Here is a 26221-nt window from a genome sequence, read left to right as displayed (position 1 = left end):
CCCTTGTTGCAACATGTTGTTTGGATTGAGTTAAACCGATAGTCCACCGAGACTAAGGCGGATGCCTCCATTTCTGTAACTTTTGGCTTTATCTTCATTCCTAGACAGGAACGTAGAAAATGTAGTTTTAGACACTGCTTTAGAATCTGAAAATCGTGAAAAACGGGTAGAGAACACTGACTAAAGGAAAAACAAAAAGAATGTCTTTTGGTGTTAAACTGCTTCTGTTCTGCAGGCCAGCTGTGGAGTTTTTCTTGTTAAGTAGTATAAGAGTGCAATAAATTATACATGGGAAAGCAATGATTATTATAGGTAATTTACTGCAACTCTATGACGTAAATTCGGGAGAATTCGCTGGCAGGATAAAGTCCCGGACACAGAAGTACTGAAGCAGGCGGACCTTCCCAGCGCCATAACCATCATGCGCAAGGCCCAGCTGAGATGGGCAGGCCACGTCTCTCGCATGCCAGACGACCGCATTCCAAAGCAGCTCTTCTACGGAGAACTCTGCTCTGGCAAGCACACAGTTAAAGGGCAACGAAGGCGCTACAAGGACAGCCTGAAAGTCTCCCTAAAAGACTTTAACATCAGCACTGAGTTCTGGTAGTCTCTTGCCTCCGACAGACCCTCCTGGCGCCAATGCATCACCAAAGGAGCCCAGGCAGCAGAGAAACGCAGGTCCCGTCAAGCCGAGGAGAAGCGAGCAGTACGCAAGGGAAGAGCCGTCAGCACCAACAGCACAGCACCTAACCACTTCTGCTTCACATGAGGGAGAGGATTCCTTGCCCAGATTGGCCTTTTCAGCCATCTCCGGACTCAACAAAGAATCTAGATGTCTTTTGGTCGTTTTCGACGGACGAACAACAACATGACGTAAATATGATAACGCTGATGATGATGATGATGATGATGATGATGGTGATGACGACGACTACAATGACGAATGATAACGAAGGTGTTGATGTAATTTGCCAATAATCTAACCTTATCAAACTTCGCAGCCATAAAACTCCATTCTTAGACAAGGCCTTTTTGAATGCCCTGACGGCACAACTCGCAGGGCACGTGCGATGATCGGCTATTGTAATTTGTGCCGTACAATTCCACTAGCATCATTGCTGCCTTGAAAAATCTGAAAAAATGGAGAAACGAATAAATTCGGAAAAGTCAGGCAAACATCATTCGAAAGATATAAGTAAATTCCGATTATTGAACGACAAAAGTTTAAACTGATCGAGTTTTCTGTTGTTGTATTTTCTTTGTTTTTACAAATTAGTTTTGGGGAGGAAATAAACCGAAGGTAGATTGTTTTAGAAATCTATAAAGTATTAATTTTTCGTCCACGCAAGGAAAGAACACGCAAGTGCAAGTGAATTTGATTTTCATAAGTAGTTTACGACCATACATTTGGCTTCGCTTTTTCATAAAAGAAACGATTTGTTATCGTGACCGTTAATGAACGTCATGCGTTTTCATCGCCGTTTGCGTACTAATTTGCTCTCTTTCGGTGACATGCGCAAAGAGATTAATTGCTACCGCAGACACACCCATAGCCTAGGATAGATGTCAGTAGATCCGGTGTACGTGTTCATTGTTCGATTGTAGTTTCACTAGCAAGACCTTGATCTTTTCCCATCCACCCTCCCTATTCATTATTGTTGTTGCAGCTGGTGGGTGGCAGAGAAGTTTATTTGTAGACTGTGTTCGTTTCTTCGGGCCGTATGCTATGAATAAACTTCTCTCTTGGCCAAAAGGCAAGCCGTGTCTTGATTTGTTTTGTAGCGGGGGAATTGCTGCTGTATAATACTCCCAGAGAATATGTCAATTAGTAGACTAATAGGCCATTTCCGAGTTACCCTTTGCCTCTGTTTCAAAACGAGTCTGAGTGCGAAACCATTTAAATGAAAATGAGTTTGATTTGCATGAAAATAGACCTGTAGGTGAAACCTATTTTCATATGAATGGTTTCGCACGTAGACTCGTTTTGAAACAGAGGCAAAGGATAACTCGGATATGGCCTATTCAAACATGACACTTTAGTCAAGGACGAACTCGTATGCACGTATCCTTAGCATGGCTAACGTTATGTGTAGATTGCCTCACTGTTTTGTACTTTGCGCCCACACAAGATTGAAGTACAACTGTATGACGAGGCCATCCATGTTCAGGGTATCACTTGTTAATTTTGCAACTTGTAATATTAAATGTAACGGATAATTCGAAAACCGGACAATCAACCAATGACGATAAACGGTAAAAGTGTAATGAACACCCATACCTTTTGACCATGACTTTCTTTGTACCAAACAAACTTGTTGCCTGATTGCTTGTATTTTAAAGAGTAACGAGTCACCCACGATTTGTGGTATTCACTTCCCTGTGTTTCTACCGCCGTTATCCGCGTTGTTTTGTGAAAATCAACTTGAATAAAGGGGAAAAATATGTTCGCACACCAGCCATATGGCCCGTTAAGTCGTGCCCAGCTTGTTGAGGAAACTTGAATTGTTGTCATAATGTTGCTCAATAAAACTTGAATTGCTGATTGCGGTTCCGCGGAGATTTGCCTGTCCTCGATTCGTTTATCTTCCATACCAAGGGGAAGATCACAGGCTGAAAGACATAAAACAAAGAAAAATAAATTCAAATTGGTGTAAATCAACACCCTCCACTTTTAAATGGCAATTCAAATGATAATAGAATAGCGATGCTGTGCAAGTTTCCTCTCGTTTGATAATTTTTTTTTTTTTTATCTTTGTAGGCATTGAAATTGAATGATGATGCATCTGACCAACGTAAAAATTTGGGAGCAGATAACTTTTCGTGTTGATGTTTTGATTAGTCTTGCCAGTCATCTTCAGTTTGCGGAAGACCAAGTCTTTGGTAGCCAGCCCATAAAAAAGTAAAGAAAGAACAACAGCAACAACTTTTGTCCTCAACCAGAGCCTTCCTATGAAGACGACTGGCTTAACTGATAAAAAAATCAATGAAAGACAAAACAGACTTTGCTAACATTGATAAATGAAAAAATAAATTTCCTTGTGCTGCGTTGCACTTGTAAAAGTACAAAGTAAACTAATTTAAGTTCTCACTAAATGAGTAGAAAGTGCCTTTAAAACAGTTCAAAGTTCCATACGTTTCGGGCTCAGCCCTTCATCAGTGGAAAGTCAAGATTTTGACTTTCCACTGATGAAGGGCTGAGCCCAAAACGTATGGAACTTTGAACAGTTTTAAAGGCACTTTCTACTCATTTGGTGAGAACTTTATTTTACTTTATGCTAAAATTGGTTGTGTTTCGAAGACGTTTTATTTTGTGTTCATCCAACTTATTCAATTATTTTTTTAGAAACATTTTTGCCAGTGGGTGGGGGAGATGGAGTACTCCCATATAAAAAGGACTGGGTTGCTCTTCAAAAAATTAAATTTAATCCATAACGGGAGACCAATCTGAATGTCACTCAATAATTTTTTGGAGCCCTGGCATTTTCATGCCTGATGGGTCTAGGCAGAGTATGATGGCTTTTCTTAATTATTATTGCAACCCTCGACAAAACCTAGACGGCTAAAAAGATTGGCCATCTATCCGCTTGAACACCTTTAAGCGAGACTAAAATCCGTAATTTGGCGCGACGACGATCATCTCCGTCTATTTCAACATTGCTCTATCTTGATCTTGGTGAACAATCTGCGGTCACACTTTTCTAAAAGATCGTAAATATTAATTAACTCAGAAGTGTAACGTCGCTTATAGCACCTTATTATTTTATGTATTTATTTATTTCATGTGAGAAGCCTACCCCAAAACGCAGGGGGTAATCAAACGACATATTCTCTAAAAAGGCGGATTTTTGTGTTCTCCAAATTAGCATGAATTTATCAGCCTATTTACTTCCAACTTACTCGTATACCTGTTGTACCCCTAAAAAGCGAAAGTTGTGTTTTCAACAGTAAAGTAAACAAACATGGTGACACATGAAAGAAAACAATGGATATGCAATTATAAAACGTTTTAGCACATCTAATATAAATGCTTCTAGCATAAATACGCACTAGAATATTTAACGTTTTGTATCACATTCCACGTATGAAGTTATTGAATGATCTAACAATTTATCGCATCTCGGACTTCATTGGACTTATAGGCGGTTCTAACCGCGCCAGGCGCAAAAATGATCAATAACGACTGACTGGAACTTTAAACATAGTATTTTTTTTTTCAATTTTAAATCCTCCAAACAGAGTCCGGATTTGCTTCAGGTGGTGTTGATTGGCTTCCATTGCCAAGGCACGGATGCAAGCCTCCACCCTGCTACAGCTTAATGACTTCTGGACAGTCTAGAGTTTAACTTTCCCGTGGCATGCCATGTTAATGACTAAATGGCTAGCTTCTTGTCAATTGTGATCCTTAACTGCCTTTTTCATTTATATAACAACCCCCCACCCGAAAATAAGTTATCCCCAAACTCTCCCCACCCCTTTCTAAATCTCATAAGCAAAAATGGGCACTTTCTCCAATTATAAGTAGACTACTGTTGACCTGATACTATATTGCTAGAGTATGTTCAGAGACCCATGCTCCGAAAAAAGGCAGACACTATAAAGGAATATTCTACCTGCTTTATGGTGTGCTCATTTGGAATGTTCGTTTGACAAGCACCGTTCTACATGCTCCAGGGCCTAAGCGCAAAACGCATCAAGCTGTATTTCTTTACTTTTTTAATTTTTCAAGGACGGAGGAAGGGTTGTTCACAACTTATGTGACAATAAGACCAAATGGGAAGAACAACAATGAAACCCTTTTTATGATTTTATTTTGTACAGTTAAATTACACAGTTGCAAACTGTTGCTGTAAAGGTTAACAGCAGTCCTACGGCAGGATTACAGCAAATACTTTTCACTGTGTCTTTTAAGTTACGTTGCTAATATATTTTCTTCCTTTCGACAACAAAGAAGGAGCTATTCTAACAAAATAATATATTTTTCTTTAATTGTCTTACCTACAAATGTTACTCTGCCCTAATCTTAAGAAATATCGAAAGGAAGAACTTCAGTCCCATTGACTACTGACTTTATTGCAACCTTTCGTTAAACCGCCTTGTGTTAGATATTGCCATTGCAAAAACGCGGTCTTTTAACTTTACGGATATTATCTAGTCGAATCCATTTTTGTGTTTTACCGTCATCAAATCTTACTGAGGCGAACATATCACCCGGGAATCCCACGATAGTGCCGGATCGATACCATTCCTTCTTATCACTTCTGTGCTGAGCTATAACTGTTGTATTAACCGAGATATCCGTCTGTTTTGGAATTTCATTTACAATGAGCACTTGCTCAGTCCTGTTGTAGCTACGTGTATAGTCTGCACCTAATATTAAGACAAAGTCAACATGTGTGGCATTAAGCTTTGTCACGTAAGCCGGGTAGTAGTTAAAGGCGTTATCATTATGCGCCCATAATCCCCAGACCATTGAACCAACCAGGATACAATCTAAAGGAAACAGAAAAAAAATAGGTAAGCGTGGTTTCAATTTACACTTGACCCTAATAATTGTAAATTAGTAAATCCTGCTGTAGCGATTCCCCTCTACCACCCCGTCCCATCTCCCCCTTAACCTATAATTAAGAAGATGGCGTTCTAGGGATCAAATTGCATGAAATACTTATTGCCGGTTAACGTTTGGAAATTTTAATACGGGAAAACTGAGGCCCTAATATAGTCCTTATTCTCAATTAGGATTTGATTTGAAAAACAATTTAGTTAAAAATACAGAAAGTTAAGTGGGAGGCGCGATGGCCTAACGGTTAGCGCGCTCGACTCCGTGTCGAACGACCCGGGTTCGAGCCCTGGCCGGGCGTTGCGTTATGTTCTTGGGCAACACACTTTACTCTCATAGGTGTATAAATGGGTACCGGCGAATTTACTGCTGAGGGGAGCCCTGCGATGGACTGGCATCCCATCCAGAGGGGAGTGGCAATACTCCTAGTCGCTTAATGCTACAGAAACCGGAATAAGGTCCGGCTGCATGTATGGCCCATTTGGCTCGGACACAGACTTTACCTTTTAACCTTACAGAAAGGTAATATAACAAGTAAATATAAACTCGTGCTAATCTTTTCGTATATTACAAGAAAGTTACCCGAAGTAGGATCACAGCCGTATAATTCTGTTCGCAAGCAGACAGGGCCATTGTTGACAGACAAGGGATAAATCCACACAGTGCTGGTTACAAATGGCTCCTTAAATTTATATTTCACAGGAGATGAAGCGTCTTTGTTGCCATCGATATCCTTTAAAAAGAATACAAAATACAAAGTAAGCGGCGTTTTATCAAATGTGCCGAGAATCCCTCAGAAGATTTTATAAACATTTCCAAAAATTTGAAACAAGCACACAACAAAAACAAAAACAACATTAACATGAAGTCAGAATACACGTACATTTCTTCCTCTAAAAATAAATATGTAGTGTTGTAGCATTAGTGAGGCAACATTTTCATCAAAATAATAAAAAGAAATACTGAATTGTGACGAGTCTGGCTATTATGTTCTCGACTTTTATTTTTTTGGGATACTCTTTTTCCAGCAATCTTTTGAATTTTGTTGCGCTTCTCTTTACCTTTTTGTTAATGTACACTTATTGAAACCCCAGCATTTTTATTGCCTTAGGTATTATTTTATTCCACTAACAGTGAAAAGGTAATATTTCAATTGAACTTAAGATTAATGATAAGACTAACATCGAAACCAGTCAAACAACCAACCAACAAACTAATCAACCAACTAGGACGACAGGCAGGCAGGCAGGCAGACAAACAACAAACGACAACAGCAACAGTAACACCGTTTTAAGAAGCAGCAGCAGCAGTAGTGCTGAACGTAGTTTTTATAGTAGCATTATGATTTTAAAAGCAGAATTATATTATAATTCCATGAACTGGCGTGTAGGTCTAACCTTTGTCGATCCAGACTCGATGTAAGTTACCGTTTTGGCACCAGCCTTGAAGCTAATTCTGTATTTTTTAACCCATCTGTTAAGACGTGTTCCTCCCTGTGTAGCAATCGCCGTGAGCTTGTAATTTTTACCGAGGTCAATTTGTAAATAACTTTGTCTTGATGGGCACCAAGCGGAAGGACCATTTAGACGTGCAGCACTCGCAGCGTTTATAGAAGATGCAGGTGATGTGATAATGATATCCAGCTTTTTGTTGTTTTCTAAACCAAGAGGCCTTGCACAACCTAAAATATACAACATTTGATAGTTCAAGTTCAAACTGCAATTTTTGCCATAGTCGTCCATTCGACAAAATGGGTTAACAACAGTCGCTCTAAAGATCAGTTAGTGTGGGGCACAAGATACATAAAGTTGTGTTTTCCTTGAAAAATGATACCTTTCAAATGAAAACTGGCCCGGGTTGCCTAAATATTACCTTATAAATTTCGCGAAAATAGGATGGGAAAATTTCCCAAGACTTCAATTTGTGCGATTAAGAAGAAAAACCATGTCATACCATCTCCGTTTCAAGCGAGTAGCCTAAGCCGGAATAAGCGCCTCGTGACAAATCAAAATAAAACGAGTTGATATTACATTCTGTATTTTTTTCAATCCTCTAAATTTTGTCTAACCTATATTTTTCGTTACGATTTTATTTAAGATGCCTGCTTTTTATATTACTTGTCTTTAACCACATAATTTTTCTACTTTTTGCCTCCTTCAGATTAAATGTGTTATGTTATTACAGTACATTTGAAAATGGTAGCGAGGTCCACTGATACTTACTTGAGCAAGTGGGCCTCGAATCGGACCATTTCCCATTCTGGCAGACAATTACACGACTCCCAATTAGCTCTAATGGAGGATTGCATCTATAGGTGACATTTGCTCTACTTCGATAGTCATTGCCCTCTTTTGTACCATCAACAGGTGAACCAGGATCACTGCATCGAGCTGTCAAAGAGCAACACGAGAATATTTATAACTTTAGGAGATTCTTAGTATTATTCTAGTTGTACAATTCCTTTTCTTTCGTTTGTATGGCCGATGGGTCTTACTTAATTGAGTTAACAAAGTTTCTTTGACAAACGTTTCGCAAGAAATGAAATGGTTATTCATCAAATATAGCCACGATCGTCTTAAAGATAGAAACAAAAATATCAATCATGTAAGTTTTAAAAGACCTGGTCAATTGTTACAACAGTGAAATCCCGCAACTTCACGCCATAAATCGGGGGTATAACCGCAGTGTTGGAATAAAAACCATTTGGCTCGATTAATCGAGAGGCTTGAGAAATCGAGTATTAGAGAAATCGTAAAATGTTTGCCTTTGTTCGAAAAAAAGAAATATATATTTTAGCTGTTAGTTTCGCCAAGGAAGCTAAGTATCATTCCAACGCCTGCATAGTAAACGTTTAGGTAGATTAGATCTGCACGCCAATAGATACAATTTTGAAAAGTGTAATGGTGGTCAGGGGATGTAGACTTGCTCCAAGTCGCTCGTTTCGTGTCGATAGAGTTACTTGAGTAAGCTTGCTTTGAAATCGCGTGCGAGTGACCGCGCGGAGCTGAGTTTATTTGTTGGTGCGTGCCCTGTTCGTGCGTCGAGGAATGGCCATTTTGTTTTACATACCCGCGCGCACCCTCCGTTTCCGTATCTAGTGGTCTCCTACAAACTCAAACGAGTGACTTGTAGCAAGTCTAAGTCAAACGGAGTGATCATTAAAACCCGGATTACAGCCACAAAAGGGCGGTTGCTATGGTCGACCATGACTCTAACATTTCCTGTCACGTCACATGGATGTTAATGCTGTCAATGTGGTTGGACATGAGCCCATTTTTAACAAGTGACTCTTTTTGGAAGCCTGGTTGTTCATTATGGATCCAAGCTTTGGGAACGACAACAATGCTATCCCAGAGGTATACAAATCCTTGGTATGTGTGCATGAGTCTCGCGCCACCTTCTTTTTGAAACTTACACGTTATATTTCAGCGCGCGCTTTTAACGTGTTGCCTTTTTTAAATTGCGTGTTATAGCGTCACATTTTCAACAGATGAATTCATAAGCACTAGCCGAAACGTCTTAAAAGTAACATAAAAAAACAGTCAGCGTCAAACCACTAACAAACTAGAAACAGTACATTAATGATTGATTTTTTATAAGATAAGCTTTTTTGCAAGCTTTTATAAGCTAACCTTCACATACTCACCTTCACAGGAGGGTATCGGGTGACTCCACTCACCCTCATCGCATGTTATCCACGATGCACCGACGAGGTCAAAAGGGCCGTCTTTGCATCTGAATTGTACAGCACCACCGTGGGTATAGTTGACGCCAAAACGATAACCATTTAAAGGGTCTCCAGGATCCTTGCAGCGTTCTAACAAGAAAGAGTAATAAGAAAATGACTTTTTATAATACTGAAAGTGGCTGTGGAGCGTTTGTGAAAAGATCAGACGAAATATCTTGCAATCAATTTACGCTGCGAGCGCGATCGCTGAGCTCACCCACCCTGAATGAATAAATGAATGGATCCTGTATGTCGTTATAAGGCTCTGACGTAACGCTTACGTTCTTTCTGTAGTGAAAATGTTAATATATGTTGCTTTGAGGGTGGAGTTAGAAATAACTGGACTACTCAGAGCTCGATTTGCATCAGTGCTGATTACTCACTCTTGCATTCCGGCATTCCACCGTTCCATGCTCCTTGCTTGCAAGTCAAAGAGGCTGGACCACGTAAATCATAGCCAGAATTACATACAAAGTTAATTGAAGAGTCATAGCCAAAGTCGTTTCCGATTATTTTTCCGTTCTTGGGCTGTCGCGGATTTTTACAAGTGCCTGCAAGAAATAAAATAAAATAAAGTGAAATAAAATAACATAACATAAAATGAAATGAAATAAAAAGGGTAAAAGGTAAAGTCTGTGTCCGAGCCTATTGGCGCTTATCCCGGTTTCTGTAGCATTAAGCAACTGGGAGTATTGTTACTCCCCCTGGATGGGATGCTAGTCCACCACACCCATTTATACATTTAAGCATGAGTCAGGACTTTTCGGTTCAATAAAAGCTTGGTTGCCAACTAAACTGTAGCCTTGCGCAACACATTCATAGGTGACCATCTGTCCATGGGGAAAGTCATTTCCCATTTTTCGTCCTTTGTCTTTCAACCCAGGATCACGGCAGGAAGCAAACCGAAAAAGCAGCGAATATAAAGAGAATGTATTACTGCTGTATACCTGCCCCAACCACCCTTTTTCATGTCCAAAATGAGCTTACCCTTGCAAGAAGGAAGGCTCGTATTCCATGAACCATCGTCACAGTGCCGGACGTTTGAGCCAACCAAGGTATACTTCACATCACATGCATACTTTACATTGGTACCATGTGGCAGGCTTTGACCGTTCCAAAAGACGCCATTTGTTGTAAATCCATTGTCGGGGTTACCATCGAAAGTACATTGACCTGTACAATGGAAAATATTACGCTATTAGAACGTCCTACTTCCACGAGTGTCCGAGTTAAATCCAAAAGAAAAAGCGCAAAAAGTTGAGGGGAGACAGTACTTCGCAAAAGTTTGTGATGTTGCGTTACTTTCTAGCGCTGAAATGCAAATGACTGTACCACGACTTTTAACACACGTGGAGATCACAAATGATGTAAAACAAGAACGACCAAAGTCAACAAGCAACGGCGAACAGTAGAGCAAGAACCATAGCTCCGACCGACCCTTTTTAAAACTGCAGTGTTACATAAATTCTTTCTGATAAAGAAGATGGTACATGTCTATTAACCCTTAACATGCTAAGTCCGGATTATTCCGGGATTTGGAGGAATGGCCATTCAACCACTTATGAGGTCACCAATTTCATATTTTTGTGGTGTACAACTTATAGAGTTTGGAAAAAACTTTCCACAGGAATGTCTATCTCGAATATTGACTGCATTCCGACAGAGCTAATCGGTTTAAAATTGGTGCTAAAACAGGCCAATATACCCGTACTTGATCATGGTCTCCTTTACAGGGTTTTCCATTGTTTAAGATCAAAACTTTTCAGGCCAGTAGAAAGGGTGCACAGAGTAAAAGACAGAGAAAATAAGAAAGCAGAGAAAAACGAAAAGGAAAGGAGCAAGGAAAAAAAATCGGAACGGTTCAGCAAAAAAGTAAAATATTGTACATTTTTACATGGAAATTTCATCAAAAACTTACTGCAGTGTCGGAAAGTGCATTTTTAGCAAAGTTTCGAGAAATTCAGGACCGTAGAGCCAAGAAAATCGATTAACGGTTAAAAAACGTGGTTTTTGGAGTAATTTCAGCATATTAAGGGTTAAGTATTGACAACGACAGTTGCTCTATTATACCTTTTTACTGCATCGTTCTCCAAATTACGAAAAAGCTCCAGTTCGGGTGTCATTTTCGAATGGTATTTGTTTTATAAGATTTGACAGAAAGTGTCATGTAGAAATCACTTCACGAAAAGCAACACTTGTACAGTCCCGCGTGTATTACGTCACTAGGGATTCCCGAGAACACGTGGAAAAAAGGAAAAAAGGATTAGAGCCGCCATGTTGGCATGATGTTGCGTTACGAAGGAAAGCTAAAATAAAATTCGCCCAAAGCGACGAAAAGGGTGTTATCAGTCTGATATATAATACAAATAACTTACATTAGTAAAACTCAGCTGTGTTCTAATAGAAATCCGCGAATCTGATTGGTTCTCCCACTGATTTCTATTCGCCGATAGAAAACAGTCGCGCGCTCGCGTAGCTCTTTAAGCGGTAAATTTTCTTAATTTTTGTCTTCAAAGTGCACAATATTGTAGGTTTTGGACTGCAATCCTTTAGAGTTTCTACTAAAACAATTAGACTACTCGCCCTCGTTTTCTATGAGCGATAGTCAACTCGGCTGCGCCTTGTTGACTATTTGCTCATAGAAAACTTGGGCTCGTAGTCTAATTGTTAATTAGAACATAGCCGCCGTTTACGCGCGATAGAATGTGAGCAGGTATTGGCCACTGATAATTACAGAGGCCCGGTACCCAGGATGTGAATTATAGAAGTATAAGAATATTTCTTAGCCACAAATTGTCGAAAGAACACTTCACGTTTTTTCGTTTGAAATCGAAAGTAGCGGAGAATTACAAAAAAAAATTACTGCGAAAAGTAAGTCTAAAACTTTATTTAAAATGAAGATGAAATCGGCTGACCAAACTTGAATGCGTAAATATTTTAACTGAGTTTGTCTCCTGTCGACCTTTCATAGTCTCTTAACAGTCAGAGGAAGGACTGTTAATTGGAAATATGTATAAAATGGTGCCTTCTTTCATTTATGAAGAGGTCACAAAGGAAACTGAACCATCACCTTAACGATACTGCGCACATTCGTAACGGCGAGTCTTGTCGTAGGTTTTTTGCTTTTGGACGAACATTTGTTATGTTTCAGTGTTAACCAAATAGAAACTGGTTCCATGTTCTGTACGAAAATAAATCTCAAATTTTAATTTCAGAATTAAGGGGACTTTAACAAGTAAAGTAATGTCTCATTAATGTCAGCAACTTATTGTCATGCAGAAAGGTCATGAACATCAACAATAGACGATTGTAAATACGTTTGCGTTTGGCAGCTGTCAACCCTTGAGAAGAAATACAACTCACCTTTACAAACTGGTTCTCTGGAGTCCCAATTTCTGCCAACACAGCGCAGTTTGGCATTTCCAAACAGGTCATAGTTGCTGTCGCAAGAAAACCTAACTTCATCTCCTTCAATAAATCGGGCTTTATTACCATGCAGTCTTCCACTGGATGGAGTTCTCGGTCGTGAGCAAACACCTGTCGAAATATCAGTGAAGTGTTTTTGTTGGTTTCATTGGTGCTAAGCATCCCAAAATTTGACAATGTGAGAAACTTAAACTAACCTTTGCAGACTGGAGCCGGATTGTCCCAGTTACCATCGTTGCACGTGACAGAAGAGGCGCCAACACTTGCATAGCCATAAGAACAGTAAAACCTCATAGAGCGTCCATGTCTTCTGCCATGAGCTGGAGCGACGAGTTTGTCACATGGTGCTACGTAGTCCAACACAATCAATTCAATCAGCCACTGATGAAAATATTTTTCTTTGTTTTGGCATAACATATCACATTAGGAGTTTTATTCTTAAAACGCGGAGTGAAACTGAAAACCCCGATTTCAGTGGGTTTTCACTCTAAAATATGCTAACATACAGGTCTCAAAGTCTTTAACTTTTCTTAATTTGTTCATCATCATCATCATCATCATCATCATCGTCGTCGTCGCCCTAGTCATCGCCCTCGTAACGATCATTATCATCCTTATCGCCGTCTTCTTCGTCGTTGTCGTTAGAAAACGTTAATACAAGTAATTAATATCAGAAACCCATAAGGGTTGGAACGTGTAACTCCTTATGATTTGCATTGTACAAAGCGTTTGCACATTCGTTTACACTTAGTACGATATTTGGAAAATCAGGAGAAACGTTTAACCAATCAAAATTACTCTATTTGGATTAAATTCACAGCGCGCGCTAGCTCGCGCTCGATGGTGTAATCTTGTTTTTGAACAAGCTTGGTTGAATAAAGTTAAATTTGGTTAAATTCTCATGTTTCATCTTCATGAACTAGTCTGGAGAACTTCGCTTCGATACACTTAATGAATTTCTTTAATTTTTGTAAGAAATTTACGGCGTTTAGGTCGAAATTCAAGCAACTTACCGCAAAATTAACCAAAAATTATGTTGCGAGAGTCATTACGTGTATAAAGCATTCGCGTACAAATTCTTCGTGTTTCCAGATATACAGTGGAACCTCGATTTAACGAAGTGCCAAGGGACTGGGGAAATTTGTTCGTTATATCGAGGGTTCGTTATATCGAAAACCTCGATATAACGAATTCGCAGAAGAACAACGAAAATGTTCGTTATATTGAGGTATAATTAATCTAGTTTTCAACGATGTTACGTTGCACTACGCACCCAGCATTTCCGGATATTAACGATTTCTGAAAATAACATTTATAATGTATAATAATTATTATATGCACATAGATATTGACATATGTATTTGTACTAGTTCTCTTGTTACAGGATTAAAAAATTTTCATCCTTGTTGTTCTGTTCCGCATTCATTTTTTGTCACGTGTTGACATTTTTTCGTTAAATCGAGGTATATTTTACGTTTGGGTATCTGGATTTTGTTCGTTATAACGAGGATTTCGTTATATCGAGGTTCGTTATATCGAGGTCCTGTTCCATACATATTACTGTAATTTTGGCCGGGCTGAAGAATATCGTTCGTTAAACCGAGGACTTCGTTATATAGAGGTTCGTTAAATCGAGGTTCCACTGAAGTACTTAGCAAAATGAATATTCAAAGGCTGTGCGCGCGCATTACACGTTTCAACCCTTATGTGTTTCTGTTAATATTGAAAATGTTGATGGTAGTGACTGTCAACTGGTTCTGGAAGCTCTCATTAAATGTATCTGGTTATATAGGAAAGTGGGCAATAGTATTTAAAATCCTTAATGTTCACTGGATTCCGTAAATCTAGTTAAAAAAATAACGCCCTGGTGACAATGGTACAGAGATACACATGATTCTTCTGCAATTGAACAAGCAAATTCATACCCAGCCGTGGTACAGACAAGGGTGAAGGGTTGGTTAGACCCCCTGTGGTTTACATTCTATTAAGGCAAAGCAAAGTTTATTTACATTGGCTAGAAGCCCTTCGCAGCGCATATTCTACGCTGAACTAAACACCATTGCATGTTTGGCTTTGAGATCAGGGAAAAACCACTGCACTGTTTACATAATTGTCATCAGTCACATGTGGATACTTGTACCTTGGTTTTGGTTTAATGAATGTCATTAGAAAACCACTCGCTTCGAACAGAAAATAAAACTTACCCTTGCAAATTGGTTTCGCATTGCTCCACCGGCCGTTTGAACACTTTATCGTTCGCGCACCCGTCATGATGTAATTTCTAGGGCACGTGAATGTAACTGTTTTTCCATGACGGAAGTCATCACCAATCCTGTTTCCTTGGTAAGAATGGCCAGGGTCAGGGCAAGGTGCTGTTAAAAAGAAAAGTCGAAAACCAAGGTAATGGCTGTCAATGTTAAAAAGAACCGTTATGATCCTCTTTATAGGTTCCAAGATGGTTTAGATTCCGGATACCATTTCTGGCCAGCATGAATTTGAATATCTCAAACAAACATTTTACATTTCAACACCCTAAATTAAAGTTTTTTAAACAAAAAAAAAACAAACAAACAAAACAAACAAGCAAACGAACGAACAAACAAGTAAGCGAACAAACAAACAAGATAGCGAACGAATAAAGCGAAAAGACAGTTTTGAATACGTTCCCTACTAAATCAACCCATAAATAAGGAAACAGTTGTTTTTAGCTAAATGAAGTGAACGCAATTTTGTAATCGAAAATTTTTTTATAAAAAAAAAAAATGTCTCGCAAACCTTTACACGATGGTAGGCTGTCATTCCATCCTCCATTTATACATCTAAGTTTTGGTGATCCGACTAACGTGTAGTTAGTGCGACACTTTATGCCAATTTCACCACCTTCCTTCAAAGTAACATGTGTAATGATTCCATTTTTAATTGAAAGAACAGCAGGGCAGGAAGCTATAATATCGAAGGAAAGTGATTTAATATTTTCATGAATTCCGTTGTAAGTCAGGTCAATTGCTGGTGATACTATCTGGTGTAAATGAGAAACAAATTGCATTAAACTGTGCATAAACGTACCAATGCAGCTGAATTCCTTCTTGACCCATACAGTCTGGTTGCAAACCATGATTGGTGTTCCTTTAAGATAATATCCATCACGACAGGCCAGAAAAACGTGGGTGCCATGAGTGAAGTTGACTTTATTTGATTGAGGATGAATAATGTAAGAGTTACTTGGAATGGCGGGCTTTGAACACAACATTGCTAGATATGAAGGTGTACACAGAAAAAAATGTATCACTATTCATATTAGCTGTATAAGTGATTGTTTTCCACTTGAGAAAAAAATTCTTGCCTCACCAGTATTGAATGGGAAAGAAGCTAGTACAGAGGGGGACTTATTAAAAATATGAACTTCAAGAGAGGTTAATGGCGGACGCGAGATTTGAAGAGAGAGGTTAGATAGCTTCTGCGGTACTATATTTTTTCAGTCTTTGCTTTCTTTTAATAACGCGACTGCGTCATTGTTGCTGTATTGAAACATTCTGTGCTGTCTTTAGTTCACAATTATACACATTTGAAACAATTAAAATCATACAAAAAACGTAAGAAAAAAAGTTGACAGCCAGTAACGAATACAAAATATGAGATAAAATGCGAATAAACTACCGTGGATCGTAATTAGCGACATTTTGTAAATTAGCTGACCTTTGCATACTGGAATAGTAGAATTCCATCTGCCATGAATACAGCGCACTGCACGATCTCCAATCAACTGGTATCCAGTCTTGCACTCAAAGGAAACCACTCGGCCATGTGAAAAGCGTGTACCAAACTTCCGACCATTTGGCGGATCCCTGATCTTCAGGCAATAGGCTAGGAGAAAAAAAAGAAGGGAATATAAGGGCGAGAGTGTAAAAGAGTGTCCGCTTCACAGAATTTGGGAACTTGTAAAACTGTCAATTGTTTTGGTTTAATAAAAGCATACAGAAAGGGAAAAACAAACAATTTATCTTTACAAGATGGAACCCTGGTACTCCAGGCCCCATTGTTGCATGTTGAAGTTGACGAACCGAATAAATCAAAACCTGTTAAACAGGAGAAGCTTGCCTTGGCACCATGGGTAGTGTCAGTTCCATGTAAAGTACCGTTAGCAGGAGCTCTCAGTGGTACACATGACCGTAACTCTATAGAAACAACAAATAAAATAAAATAAAATAAATGAATAATTGGAAATAAATGGATTATTGGAAATGAATAGTTGGAAAACTAGGCCAGAAAAACAAACAAAAATACTTAATAAAATGTGGCTCTTTATGCATACTATATATGTATTAGGGCCTGTTTACACGAAGGCGGGTGCCTCGGCTAACCGAGTTACCCGGCTAACCGAGCTACCCTGGGCGAGCCAACTTTTCATACGTTTCTTAAGAAAACGTATTGAAGCCTTTACATGCTAGAAGGGTAACCCGCCTTGCCGGGGCACTCGGTCTACTTGCCCGGGGCACCCTTCTAGGCGGGATAGCTTTTTGCCATGTAAACGGTTATGGCCGAGCTATCCCGGCTTGCCGGGATAAGTTTTCGCGCGTGCTTTAAACTAAATTTGAAGTTAATGGCATAAAATGTATAAATTCTGGACCCAAACAGTGCTATTTGATCAAAATTAGTTTTATCGGTCGGCTGGAAACATTTCTTTGAGCAAATTCGAAATTTTCGTGGGAATGATTATCCTAATTCACGACACAACAAATTTAATTTCAATTTGGCGGCCAAATACTGTTGAATTTCGATTGAATTTCGCCAAAAATGAACGCAATAAATTTCTGAGAACTTGCACATGAAAATAAAATAGGTTTGAAGACGAAAAGCCTTGATTATTCAGTAAAAAGTCATATTTGTTTTCAATCATTTGGAGCTACATTGTTTTCCCACGCCGTGACATGCTTCAATGACGCTGTCTCATCTCGGGTAGAAGGGCTGTGAATTCTGCATGTAAAGGCGGGCTAGGTTTTATCCCTTCTAGCCGGGTAACTCGGTTAGCCGGGGCACCCTCCCTCCATGTAAACAGGCCCTTAGACATAATTCGGCTTAGATCAAATAGCCTTTAATTTTTAATATCTATTTTAGGCTTGTTACTTAATAAGTATGAGCCTGTTTCAGAGATTCGGCTATTTGGGGAGCAGCGTAAAGAACGTAAAGTAACACACAATCAAACAAACAACCAAAAAGCAATGGTAGATCGAAGCCCAAAAATGATATTTTATTATTGTTAGTAGTATGCGAGAAACAAAAATAATAATAATAAAAAAATATATTTGGTTTACTTTTAAAAGTGTACTAAATCTAAATGAACAGACTAAATACACAGTCCAGTACATTGTCGCACATTGTCGTTTAATAGTCCTTCAATTTAAGTACATTAAGGAAACTACCCACTATCATTTGGTCAGTAAAACATTTTGAACCAACAGAACAATGCATTCCGTTAGTTATCGGCATAAAAATGCTTTTAAAATGCAGTTTTATGTAAATTGAAATATAGACGAAGACCATCGGGATTGTGTAGGCTTGCTCAAGTGGTTCGTTTTATTTTTCTGGCAAAAAACCGGTATTTGCCCTCTTTAAGCGAGCACAATGACGTTTCGGAACAAAGCGAAATGGATTCATCCATAGCTAATGTATCACACGCGTGAGCTGCGAGTCAAAATGCTTGAGAATTGAACGACATTCGTACCGCCGCCATACTCACGCGTCGCGCTTATGCTTCTCTATACTCGTTTGCCTAACTAGACATATTAATCAAGCCTGCGTGCACTTGGCGTGAGTCACTCAGTATGCATGTGAACGAATGTCTGAGATTCTGTAACCAAGACAGTACAGAGGCTAAGAACATCGCGTTGTAAAAATAGCTAGTCAATGGTCTTACTTCGTCTTATTTGAAACTAAGGTTTAAAACTGTTATGTTTCCGATAGATGCTCTAGGTAGATGCTCTACCTACTTACTTTCACAAAATGGCACCATTCCATTCCATCGTCCATTAATGCATTCCAGCCTCGGTGAACCGATTAGACGAAAATATATATTGCAGCGAAATTCCACGGCAGCCTGGCCGACGTTAGGACTTGCAGGAACAACTTGGCCATTCGGAATATGACGTTGGTCTGGACAAAACCCTGAAAAGAATGAAACGTAATCATAATAAGAGATGAAGGGATTCCATAGAGATCACCCTGCATCGAATAAAGAAGAATACTGAAACTGATCATACCTACACAACTGAACTGGCTTTGTGTCCAAGTATTTCCTGTGCATCTTATTATGGGTTTTCCAACAAGATAAAAACCTTGTTTACAACCAAACAGAACCACACTGCCACTTGCGTGCTTTCCTTGATTTGACGGATAAATAATGGTTGAACCATAGGGAGGGGTAGGTGGATCACATGTGGAACCTTTAAAAGAAGATCACAGCTATATTAGGCGATGTGTTTGTGACCAATTTCTTCACGACGGAAAACGAGTTTTAATAGCAGAGAGTAAGAGGTACAGAAACGAACGGTATCTTATGTGCTATTGGTTTGTATTGAAATGCGTAATGGTAATTTCTTTAACCATTATGTGGCGAGGTTGCCTATTTACCGAGTTAGGATTTTGAGTTGGATTTCGAGTTAGGATTTCGAGTTGGATTTTCGAGTTCGATTTTGGAGTTTGGATTTCGAGTTGGATTTTCGAGTTAGATTTTCGAGTAAGGATTTCCGAGTCAGAATGAAACGAAATCACAAAAACAAGCAAAACTTCAAGATTTCCGCCACTTACCGTACTATACACTCAGTTTAGCCTACTATGCACTCCAGTTAGCCTACTATACACCGCGGTTGGCCTACTATTCACTTCCGTTAGCCTACTATGCACTTCGGTTAGCCTGTTTACGGTTAGCTTTCAATAGTTGTTATGGGTTTTGCTTCCCCCAAAAAATCCTAACTCGAAAATCCAACTCGAAATCCTAACTCGGGAGTTAGTTTCTCTCTTATGTGGCATAACTACTTTATTTCGCGCTATTTGTGTAGGACTAGCAGTCGTTTGAGGAAGGTACTCAGTGTCACTTATAGAAGTCCTGCCGCTTACGATATTGGATTGTAAGGTAAAAAATTGAACACGACAAACATTTTTATCCGAAAATAAATAACAGATGCATTTAGTACTCTGCTATCACAAAATACAGTCGAATGTCTGTAAAATATGATAAACCAGAGTCGGAGAATTAATCTTTAAGACTTGTACGTTACCGACTTAACTTTTACGAATTTTGTTTATTATATTCATATCGATCTTTCAAGTAGACAATAACACGTTGTTTTTAGACCTTGACCCAAAACTGTTTACGCTAGGTATATCATGATATCTGTTACAACATATATATCAATATTTGTAAACTGTTAATCTATGGTACAATAATATGTGATGATTTGAATATGTCTCAGTTGTTCTTGTATTTTATCTACTGTCTTGACATACTGAACAAGTCATTTGTCGAGTTTGTCCCACTTTCTTGGTTTCTGTTTTAAGATCTTTTAAAAACGTAATGATGTGAATACAAAATAAATAATCCCTCTAAACTTCCTGGCGACATGACAAAACGCCAAAGGTTACAAGACATCCTGCTTCGCTTATCAATTCTGTTATTCATCTCACAGCTTAAGCTTGAAGTGATTCGCATTGACTTTACTGTAATGTTACTCCCAAAATATTTGCTACTAAAACCTGATAAAAAGTCCCATCCTTTAGGCTACAACTTACTATTAACGCTATTCTGAGTAAAAGTTGCTACTTACCATATCCAACGATCATGCAATTTATCCAGAAGTAAAAAGTCCAAACGGCCTTCCCCATTTTGATGCGGAAGATTAACCCAACGAACGTTTTGGTTTGCACGAAGTTGGCACTATTCATAAGTCCAAATATTTGGTTTGATTTGAGGAGAGTAAACGCAGAAACGTGTGTGTGTTACTGATATCTTTTAAAATATTCACCACATAACGCAGGGTAGCCATCTGTTTACTTAATAATGTCAAAGGGCCAGGCGTTCGTGTCTTGAACACTTGCCAAATAACAGCTAGAGCTGTTTTGGGTTTTAGAACTTCCTCAGATGCTAATGAACTAAGAGGCATTGCATACTATAGCGTTGATTGTACACAGTAAACAGTAACTTTACTAAACGGAAGACTCCAAAGCGCGATGGCGTGTCAACACCTGTTATAATAAAATTAATAACAAAATTTTTACATGATTCCAATCTCAGGGGCATACATGGAATACATTGTAAACATTGACAACCAGGACATATTACCATACTGTCTTTACAGTTTCTGTAAGCGAGCGCAGCAGCCACGTTGCGCGTGACACGCATAACGTAACTGCTGGCGTTAAATATTGTATAAGGTTAAATATTTGCTCCGTTGTTCCATATTCTTGACCTTGCCTCTGGAGCCAACATTACTTACAATATTAAACATTCAATTTGTGTTTCCCCGATGCTATCCGGTTAACGTAGACTGTCATTCGCAAAGTATTTAAATTACCTTCACTGTCATGTAGCAAACAGCTCATTGGCGACGAAACTAGAAGGTATTGCAGGACTTTAGAAAAACAAATGAAAACGAAGAGAAACACTAACTTGGGTTCATTCCCGGTTGATTGCTAAATTTTAAGGGAGTGAAAAATCGTACTTTGTCGTAACATAACCAACTAGAAAAACATATTCTCACAATTAGGAAACTGCTCTCCTAGATAGTAACTCGGCCAGTCTTCTCATAAAATAACTTTTGCCACCTTTGAGGCACAATCTATAACTGAAGTTTTGTACAATCGACTAGCTTAGCCAATCCGGCATTCGCTATGACTTGATAAAGGTATGTTAACCGTTTACGTTTTAGCATTGTCGTCCCAGAGTCGCTTGTCTCTCTTAGCTGGCACAGCCAGGGGCAAGAGGAACCAGTGGTTCTGGGGACACAAGATTTGATTGGATAGTTTAAATCTAGCTAATTAGTTCAATCGTTTTAAATTCCCCTACAACAAAGGGGCTTTCAAACGGGTTGATTTGATTGGCTTGATTTGAATTTCCTTTGTTGGAAATCTAGCCAATCAAATCATGTGTCCGCAGAGCCACTTGTTCCTAGTGCTCCAGGCTTTGCCGGATAAGAGGGACAAGCGGCTCTGGGGACGAGAATGCGTTTTAAGCTAAAGCCGTTCATAAGAGCAAAGGGTGAATAGGAAATAACACCTGAAACATCAGCTGTTTACCTCTATTCACTGACAGTTTTTTTTAAAAAAAAGCTTATTGCTAAACTTGCCCGCAAACGCAGCGTAACAGTTTCCTTCCAAACTAATAGTTTTGGCTCATATGCAAGGGATTTCAGCTTTACGGAGACCTAGTTATTACAGACATTGGTTTAGATCGTCCCATACATTTTCTTTTAATGATCCTCTTCTTAATACATACACTTTCTGTGGTCCCATAAAGTCTCAATTATAGGGGGTTTAGTTGCAATTGAGTAGTGGGGTGGTTTAAGGGTAGAGGAGAGTCAACGGTGAATTAATAAAACACTAGAACATTCTTGTTTCTTGCTTTTATTGTTATCAGCAAATCACAATCTAGTTGAATAAAAATGATCGTTGCACCTAATTGTGTAGCCCTGAACAGTCAGCTACAACGAAACTCATATTCTCCGCTGTATGTATGTGAGCAGACTGCTAAAATACTCATTCGCGCTATGTTTTTTCTACTCTGTACTCAGTATCCCGATTAAAAGATTGCTTTTGTGGAATAGTGTGAACCTAAATTTTATTTTTTTCTTATTAATTTTTGTTATTAATAATAAAAACCGATATAAGGACCCTTGTTGCAACATGTTGTTTGGACTGAGTTAAACCGATAGTCCACCGTAAGGTGGATGCCTCCATTTCTGTAACTTTTGGCTTTTTCTTGATTCCTACACAGGAATGTAGAAAATGTAGTTTTAGACACTGCTTAAGAAGCTGAAAGTCGTGAAAAAGGGCAGAGGACTCTGACTAAAGGAAAAACAAAAAGAATGTCTTTAGGTGTTAAACTTCTTCCTGTTCTGCAGGCCAGGTGTGGAGTTTTTCTTGTTAAGAGTGCAATAAATTATACATGGGAAAGCAATAATTATTATAGATAATTGACTGCAACTCTATGACGTAAATATGATAACGCTGATGTTGATAATGATGATGATGATGGTGATGACGATGACTACAATGACGAATGATAACGAAGTTGTTGATGTAATTTGCCAATAACCTAACCTTATCAAACTTCACAACCATACAGCTCCATTCTTAAACAAGGCCAAACAATGTACCCTGATGGCACAACTCGCAGCGCACGTGAGTTTATCGGCTTTTGTAAATTTTGCCTTACAATTCCATTCGCATCATTGTTGCCTTGAAAAATCTGAAAGAAATGGAAATAACGAATAATGTAAAAAGTCAGGCAGACATCATTAGAAAGATATAAGTAAATTGCGAGTATTGAACAGTGTTGAACGACATAAGTGTAACCTGAATCCAGTTTTCTGTTGTTTTTTTCCTTGTTTTTGCTTTTACAAATTACTTTTAGGGAGGAAATAAACCGAAGGTAGATTTTCTTAGAAATCTATAAAGTATTTCCGTCCACGCAAGGAAAGAACACGCAAGTGCAAGTGAATTTGATTTTCATAAGTAGTTTACGACCATACATTTGGCTTCAGTTTTACATAGAGGGAACGATTTGTGATCGTGACCGGTTTTGAACGTCATGCGTTTTCATCGCCGTTTGCGTACTAATTGCTGCTGTATAATACTCCCAGAGAATATGTTCAGATTAGCAGACTAATTCAAACATGACTAATTAGTCAAGGACTAAGTCATATGCCCGCTTCCTTAACATGGCTAACGTTATATGTGGATTGCCTCACTGTTTTGTACTTTGTGCCCACACAAGATTGAAGTACAACTGTATGACGAGGCTATCCATATTCAGGGGACCACTCGTTAATTTTGCAGCTTGTAATATTAAATGTAACAGATAGTTGAAAACCCGACAATTAACCAATAACGATAAACGGTAAAAGTGTAATGAACACCCATACCTTTTGACCGTGACCCTCTTTGTACCAAACAAACTTGTTACCTGATTGCTTGTATTTCAAAGAGTAACTAGTCACCCACGATTTGTAGTCTTCACTTCCCTGTGTTTCTATCGCCGTTATCCGCGTTGTTTTGTGAAAATCAACTTGAATAAAGGTGGTAGAAAAGAGAAAAAACCTGTTCGCACACCAGCCGTATGGCCCGTTAAGTCGTGCCCAGCTTGTTGAGGAAACTTGAATTGTTGTCATAATCTTGCTCAATAAATCTTGAATTGTTGATTGTGGGTCGGAGATTTGCTTGTCCTCGATTCGTTTATCTTCCATACCAAGGGGAAGTCCACAAGCTGAAAGAAATATAACAAGTTAAGGAATTCAAAAGGTAAGAGTCAGCGCCCTCCCTTTAAATAGATGCATTTTGGGGAAATTTTCTGTCGTTTGTTGTAGTGTTATAATAATTGCATTTTGTCTTTATGGTATTCGCTTTTTTCACGATCCCATAATACACCTTGTTTACCCCCAAAAATGTTTGCATAAGCATTGTTTTCAATTTCTCTTGGGACGATTGTGCGTCATTGTAAATCCCAAGAGAAATTGAAAACAATGCTTATGCAAAAATTGTTGGGGGGTAAACAAGATGTATTATGGGAACGGTGAAAACAGCGAATTCCTATTTATTTGGGAGGCATCTAAACTTCGTAAAATCAGTCAACGGAAAATTGTTCGCGTAAATCTTTACTCTGATTTAGTAGCTTGAACGCATTTGTAGTTTATGCGTAAATTCAAAGCAAGCCAATGTTCAAACGCAGCCAATGTTCTCCAAATCGTTTGGAGTCCAAGTCTCTCGCGTCCAACAATACGGATATAGTTGAACTGGAAATGGAGGTAGTCGAATATGAGATGGGGTGTCCGTTATGAAAAATATCACCTTGCCACCAAAAAAAAAAAAAGAAAAAAATACATAATTCAATGGTGAGCTGTCAGTGTGAATATTCACTAGAGTATTTTCATGCAGTTTGCTGCAAAGTGCGTAAAAAATTTCAACCAATTCTGAATGCAAAACAGGGAGGCGAGGGTGGCCTAATGTTTTGTACACTGGGCTCTGGGTTCAAGCAGTTACCGGGGTTAGTTACTACCATGATATTGTGCTCTTGTGTAATTCACTATTCTCATACCACATCTCTCAACCCATGCATGTATTTTAACAGGCTGGCAAAAACACTGCAAGCCTGATAAGTAACCAGATTTGGAGACAGACTAAAAAGTGAAAAAATGAAAATCGAATTGAGAGTATATGATTTATGGAAGGTATAATAATTTATCGCGTTTTATCGCGTTAAGCAATACGTTTGAACCTCGTTGCGAACTTCAGCGTTCCGAATGCTTGGGCAATTTTGCGATCCATAAACTCCGAATGCAAGGGTTCCTTACTAACAAAAGCCAAATAGAAAGCCATATTCCCAGTTCGGATTCTTAACTCTGCTGTGTTTGTTTAAGTTGTTTGTGCACAAGTACTGACACCACGCTCGAAGGCCTAAACACAAAACGCGTGCGAATAAAGGTGCGTAACTGTTAAACAACAGCAAATGGAAATTTAAATAAACTATAGGTATTAAAGAAAGTAATCTAATCTCTAAGATTCAGAAACCACATTTTCGAACATTTCAGAGTGTTACCAGACAGATTTGTAGTCTTCACAATCAGGGGGAATGTGGACGACAAGGACGTAACTTCAGTCTTCAGCACTGCATCTTGTTTCTTAGAGTTCTGCGCCTAGCCGTTGCCGGCTCACAACTCTGTCACAACTCCACTGATCTAGCGAAAACTAGCGATTAAATACCTACGCATTCACGTACACACCAGAGCTGTGGTAAGGTGATAAAGGTATTTCGGAAGTAAGACATAGAACAAAAGGAACAACGGTGGCAAAGCACGCGTTTCTAAAACCACAGTAAAAGTAATCGAAAAGGGTAAACTCAACCAAAATGCTCTAAGAAATAGAGATTCCAAAATCCTGAAAAACCCGATCACAGCTTTGGCGGGGTAAAAGCCTAGAAAACAGTAACGAACGTGATGCTTAACTTTATAAACAACGTTAACACCTTAGCTTATCAGAAATTGCGGTAACCATTTTCGGGCTGGGCCGAGAAGGGATAATAAAGTTAACACTTTCGGGTCCGACCAAAAGGTGATACCGAGATTACCTAATTTATCGTGGAATCGCGGTTTTCCGTAATTCCTAAACAGTACGTGCACGTAGTAACTCTGAGAAGGCGTAAAAGCTAAATTACTAACCCTAATCAACAATTATACTTATGACTTACTTAAAACTAATCAACAAATATTCGTAGCGATAATCCTAATTGTACAATCTTGACGAGT

The 26221-nt window shown here is 38.8% G+C and overlaps 2 protein-coding genes across 2 annotated transcripts in view; both read right to left on the bottom strand.

Annotated features, from left to right (window-relative positions):
* The window catches only part of LOC144647265 (sushi, von Willebrand factor type A, EGF and pentraxin domain-containing protein 1-like), a 35848-nt gene extending 14182 nt beyond the window's left edge, over positions 1-21666 (bottom strand). Inside the window, exons 1-20 of the mRNA XM_078507046.1 lie at positions 20531-21666; positions 18968-19150; positions 18702-18872; positions 16714-16885; positions 16407-16576; positions 15777-15962; positions 15486-15653; positions 14915-15082; positions 12908-13057; positions 12648-12821; positions 10273-10457; positions 10045-10183; positions 9668-9835; positions 9204-9374; positions 7780-7947; positions 6955-7238; positions 6140-6290; positions 5101-5490; positions 2279-2610; positions 616-931 (exon numbers count right to left, since the gene is read on the bottom strand). Coding sequence (XP_078363172.1) covers positions 616-931; positions 2279-2610; positions 5101-5490; positions 6140-6290; positions 6955-7238; positions 7780-7947; positions 9204-9374; positions 9668-9835; positions 10045-10183; positions 10273-10457; positions 12648-12821; positions 12908-13057; positions 14915-15082; positions 15486-15653; positions 15777-15962; positions 16407-16576; positions 16714-16885; positions 18702-18872; positions 18968-19150; positions 20531-20588 — 3904 coding nt within the window. The 5' untranslated portion in view covers positions 20589-21666. The remainder of the gene's footprint in view (positions 1-615; positions 932-2278; positions 2611-5100; positions 5491-6139; positions 6291-6954; positions 7239-7779; positions 7948-9203; positions 9375-9667; positions 9836-10044; positions 10184-10272; positions 10458-12647; positions 12822-12907; positions 13058-14914; positions 15083-15485; positions 15654-15776; positions 15963-16406; positions 16577-16713; positions 16886-18701; positions 18873-18967; positions 19151-20530) is intronic.
* A 639-nt stretch (positions 21667-22305) lies between these two features.
* On the bottom strand, positions 22306-25257 carry LOC144633426 (retinoschisin-like). Its single transcript, XM_078492305.1, has 4 exons — positions 25195-25257; positions 23846-24186; positions 23022-23169; positions 22306-22687 (listed from the first exon to the last, which is right to left on the bottom strand). The coding sequence occupies exons 2-3, from the start codon at positions 24164-24166 to the stop codon at positions 23026-23028; spliced, it is 465 nt and encodes a 154-aa protein (XP_078348431.1). The 5' UTR covers positions 24167-24186; positions 25195-25257; the 3' UTR covers positions 22306-22687; positions 23022-23025.
* Positions 25258-26221: the final 964 nt, after the last annotated feature.

The sequence above is a fragment of the Oculina patagonica genome, chromosome 1 (genome assembly GCF_052425735.1).
Source record: "Oculina patagonica isolate OP01 chromosome 1, crgOcupat, whole genome shotgun sequence".
Taxonomy (NCBI): Eukaryota; Metazoa; Cnidaria; class Anthozoa; order Scleractinia; family Oculinidae; genus Oculina; species Oculina patagonica.
This window is presented reverse-complemented; position numbering and strand designations above follow the sequence as displayed.